This window comes from Sphaeroforma arctica (genome assembly GCF_001186125.1).
Source record: "Sphaeroforma arctica JP610 unplaced genomic scaffold supercont1.527, whole genome shotgun sequence".
Taxonomy (NCBI): domain Eukaryota; class Ichthyosporea; order Ichthyophonida; genus Sphaeroforma; species Sphaeroforma arctica.
In genome coordinates, this window is record NW_014040031.1 from 19,516 (window position 1) to 24,712 (window position 5,197).

At 45.2% G+C, this 5,197-nt stretch overlaps 1 protein-coding gene across 1 annotated transcript in view; it reads right to left on the bottom strand.

Annotated features, from left to right (window-relative positions):
• The window catches only part of SARC_06991 (hypothetical protein), a gene marked incomplete at its 5' end in the record, with an annotated part of 22,372 nt that extends 17,379 nt beyond the window's left edge, over positions 1–4,993 (bottom strand). Inside the window, 8 exons of the mRNA XM_014299076.1 lie at positions 174–377; positions 777–868; positions 1,462–1,639; positions 2,117–2,284; positions 2,444–2,603; positions 3,591–3,667; positions 4,406–4,475; positions 4,694–4,993. Coding sequence (XP_014154551.1) covers positions 174–377; positions 777–868; positions 1,462–1,639; positions 2,117–2,284; positions 2,444–2,603; positions 3,591–3,667; positions 4,406–4,475; positions 4,694–4,993 — 1,249 coding nt within the window. The remainder of the gene's footprint in view (positions 1–173; positions 378–776; positions 869–1,461; positions 1,640–2,116; positions 2,285–2,443; positions 2,604–3,590; positions 3,668–4,405; positions 4,476–4,693) is intronic.
• Between the last annotated feature and the right edge of the window lie 204 nt (positions 4,994–5,197).

Consider the following 5,197-nt stretch of genomic DNA (forward strand, 5'->3'; position numbering starts at 1 on the left):
ACACAACACACAACACACAACACACAACTCACAACACAACTACACAACACACAACACACAACACACAACACACAACACACAACACACAACACACAACACACAACACACAACACACAACACATCGAGTATCAGCCACACGACACAACAGACACGCAGCCACAGGGCATACACACTGTGTGGTTGGGCGTGTGGTGTGTTGGAATGGTGTGTTCGGCTGAGCTGCACAGGTCTCGTTCGCTCACAGCAGCGGCTGTCGACACTGGTGCCACTGGCTGATGCGCTGTGTTTGTTGGACTGTGGTGGTATGTTGAGTGTCTTGCGGTGGCGTGGCAGTGGACTTTCTGGGCAGTCGCTGTCCGATAAAACTAACGCGTACACTGTACGGAATCAAAAAAACGAATAACTGAGACGGCATGTCATGTGCCAGCTCAGATGGTTGATTAACTATCCGGCAATCCCAATCACAACACACAAGTACACAGGGCATATGAGCAGTGGGGTGTGCATGTGGTCATTGGTGAATGGCATCCATAGTACACAGGGCGAATGGGCAGTGGGGTGTGCTTGTGATCATTGGTGTCTGGTGTGGTCATCGTATGGCTGCCCGATATCATCTCAAAGCAAAGACCACACAGTGCATACGAACGAAGACAACACAGTGTATACGAACGAAGACAACACAGTGCATACGAACGAAGACAACACAGTGCACACAAACGCATTAGGGTGCACGTGATGAGACTTCGATGTGATGCGAAAAGTAACGACCATCCTACCGTCATGTGGGTACAGGTGCACTGACCAGTCGGCCATGAAGCCATCCACTGTGTCTGGGTCAATGATCAGATCATCAATCAGCTGCAGCACTCTGCAACGCAAACCATGAACGATTATTAATTATCAGACGCAGAAGGTGCACCAGGGAATGTAACTGACACACTGGCAACGACTTAAGCATATGTAGTACAACAAAAGAACAGACAATCTGCAACGTAAACCATGCAAGATTATTAGTTGTTTAAGCTGTAGTACAACAAAGATAAAACAGTGCCACACAGTGCAAAGCAGCAAAGACTGCCTCGCATGGTGAAAAGGAAGTACACGACTATTGGTCGATCACTGAGTAGATCAATGTAATCCAAATGTGAGCAAATGAAGTACACAGAACATGATGCACACATAACTACAGGGCGAGTGCAATGAACAGGGCATACTTGGCCATGATGTGTGTCAGTGGATGTTATACCTATAATTATAATGGACAGAACATACTTGGCCATGGTTTGTGTGTAATGGGTGTTTTACATATGACTATGACTATAATGAACAGGAAAAACTTGGTCATGGTGTGTGTGCAGTGGGTGTTATACACATGGCTATGACTATGATGAACAGGACATACTTGGCCATGGCGTGTGTGCAGTGGATGTTATACCTATAACTATAATGAACAGGACATACTTGGCCATGGTGTGTGTGCGGTGGGTGTGGGTGGCCTTGTTCACTGAGGAGAGTCTCTTCTGTTTGCTCAGGTGCGCATGGAGTTTGAGCGATTGTATTGGTCCACAGTCACCGTATGCTTTTGCGCATGCCAACTCCTCTTCTGCCGTTAAGCCACCGTCCGCAGGACTCTTGAGGGCTGTGTGAAAATGTGATGTAATGCACGAGCGGGGTTTAGGGTTTTAGGGTTTTAGGGATTTTAAGCGTTTTAGGGTTTCAATGTATATAGCAGGGATGATCAACACCTGATAGGCAACAAAGATCACTTGTGCATAGAAGTGCGTGCGTTGGAGCTGCAGCCTTCGTAACCTTAAAAATCGCATTTAGTCTTCGTAGTCGTGAACTAACGCACTACCGTCGCCCGCAGTGTTTGGCCCAAATGTTCAGAATGAATAGTGTCATCAGTATTCACTAATGCATCATACCTGTACTACACTATGCCACGGGGAACGATAAACCACTAAATGTGTTAAACCCTAAAAACCCTAAAACCAAACTACAAACCTGTGAAGGTGTAAACACACACACACCCTATAGGAAACCATACCTCTGAATGTTTAAACACACACCTTATAGGAAACCATTGACCTCTGAAAAGGTAAACACACACACACACCTTTTGAAGTGCGTTGACCTCGGCCAGTGGTGTAGTTGCGGTCGAATGGTGCGGTGACGTTGATGTTGACCATGCGGCATTTGAGTTCCACATCCGGTGGCACCATGTCAGCGTTGAGGGCGTAGAAGGGCAGAGTGCCGCGGTTCTTGTTAATGACTTTGGAGATACCTGAAACACAAAGGCAAGTGATGAGACCGCATGACCCGGCTTTTCCGATGGTGGTGGAAGGCTCGGTTTATTTTAAAGTTTTTGGATTTTAGGGTTTAGGGTTCCATCTACCTACCTAAGGACAGTACACACACGCAGAGATAAGATACACGCACGTACCGTTCTTTGTGCGGAGGGAGTTGTTGTACTTGGCGGCTTCTCTGCCCTCGGTGACTAGCATGACCACATGGCCCTGTCGCTTTCGGCCTGTGCGGCCCATGCGCTGCACCAGCCGAGTGTGCGACTGTTGTGCGTCAAAGCAGATGATCAGATCCAGATCCTACGGTAGTCATATGTGGGGACAGAATTTGTTGTTATGCGTGAGTGTGAGTAGTGCATCGCAAGGAAGGTAGTACAGTTAGAATGTGGGTCTAAAACCCACAGAATGTAGGCAAACCTCTGCAACCCTAAAGCCTACCATTGGACAGTACACCCGACTAAGGCACTACAAGGCGCGTTTGAGCGGCCTAGAAAACCAAAACCCTAAACCCTGTTATTTTCTATCGCATTCTTAAATTGGAGCAACTTGATGGTACACGTAGACCACTTTATTATGAACACACTTGTCCTGAACCTATCAGCCCGCTCAACCGAACAGTCAAAGTCATCTAGAGCAAGATACATGAAAGCCAAATTAATTATCTCAACACAAGGTTGTGATACATAAAGCAAAATCAAAAACCCAACACAAAGTTCTGGTGCATATAAGCCCAATTAATTATCTCAACACAAGGTTCTGATACATAAAAGCCAAATCCAGAATTCCAACACAAAACCTGGTGCATAAAAGCCAAATTATGCCTGAACACAAGGTTGTGATACATAGAGCCAAATCAAAAATCCCAACATAAATTTCTGGTGCATATAAGCCATATTAATTATCTCAACACAAGGTTCTGATACATAAAAGCCAAATCAAGAATCTCGACACGAAGTTCTGGTGCATAAAAGCTAAATTTATTGACCCAACACGAGGTGCTAATACAAGAAGCCAAATTACTACAACGCAAAGTTCTGATACATAAAAGCGAAATCAATAGTTCCAGCACAAGGTTCTGATACATAAGAGACCAAAAAATTTATCTCAACAAGAAGTTTTGATAATAAAAACGCCATATAAACAATCTCAATACAAGTTTGTGATACAAAAATAAGCCAAATTAAACGTCTCAGCCCAGTCCGTGTCTACATATAACCCACAGGAGAAACCACCGAGACTCTCTCAACGGCACACAACAGACACACCTCCACCGCTACACAAACTTACCCCGATATCAAGGCCTTCCTCACCAACACTCGTGGACACCAGCACATTCAACTCACCCGCACGGAATTTAGACAGCACTGCGTATGCAGAAAATATGAAGATACAAATGATCAGAGGTGTTGAGAGAAGAAATGAGGCAGACACCCCAACTGTAAGTGAAGGTACCATGAAAGCACCATACACGAAAAGGATGTGATGCTAATAAAGAGTGTGCTATTGTATGTATCATGATAAGGATGTGATGCTAATAGAGAGAGTGCAAGTGTATGTATTATGATAAGGATGTGATGCTATTAGAGAGTGTGTAAGTGAAGGTTTCATATAAGAACCATACACGATAAGGAGGATATGCTAATAGAAAGTATTGTTTAGCAAACGGTATGTCTGTACACCTGTGTGGCAAAGACTCGTGTCGCAGCAGACAGGTAAGCACGCGGAAGGTGATTGCGGACATTCCGTTGCGATCGACTGTTCAACTGTTGCCATTCACCTGCGGTCACTGGCTGTGCACGTACACCACAACTAAACCCTTAATCACAAATGAGCAGAACACATTTCCAATCACAATGGTATACGTACAATTCAGAGTGTATGGAGCACATACCTATGTTCACTATACCATGTACACACAGACACAATGAACACACCTAAAATCACAATAGTATACGTACTATTCTGGGTGTATGGAGCACATACCCATGTACACTACATTGTACACACAGACACAAAGAACACGAGAACGAGCGTATGCGAGCATACACGAGGTTAGCGTTCGTTCCAGAGTTTTAGGGTTAGCGTTATGACATGAGACTGACCTTCCAGCTGTTCGCGCTGCTTGAGACCGCTATGGTTCTTGCCATCTGATTGGCCGATGAACATGCTGACCTGAGCATACGATGGTAAGCGAAGGTTGTCAGAAACAGAACAAGTATAACCCTCAGGCAAACCAACAGATAGCCACACACACGCACGTGGTGAGTGAGGGCATAGGGGGAATAACCCATAACAGCCACATCACAGTGCACGTTTGACCACAGGTGCACCTGGCCTATGCAACAGTGCGTGTGGATGCCACTATGCACGTGTCAGTGTGTGAGACATACCTTGAAGTTGGGCTCCTTCTTGAGCCGTTTGACAATCTCTACTACCGTGTCGCGGTAATGCGCAAACACCATCACGCGCGAGTCTTTGCCGTTTTTCAAAAAGTGCTCGTCCAAAACGGAAGCCAATTTGATGAATTTGGGATGGCTCAACTGCGATTTACTACTAATTCCCGTTTTGGTAGTATCAAAAGGGGTTTCAGGGTTGCTAGGGTACTTCGGATTTTTAGGCTTTCCATTGGGTTCTGCCTCGTCATCGGACTGGTCGAAATCGCGCTTAATATCTTTCAGCAGCAGTTGCATGTTCACATTGTTGTTGATGAATCCTTTGAGTCGGTTGTTCTTCTGACCTGTACCAATTAAAATAACAATGGGTGGCCTGTGCCTATTAAAATAACAATTGGTGACCTGTGCCAATTAAAATAACAATGGGTGAGCTGTGCCAACTAAAATATCAATGGGTGGCCTGTGCCAACTAAAATATCAATGGGTGACCTGTGCCAATTA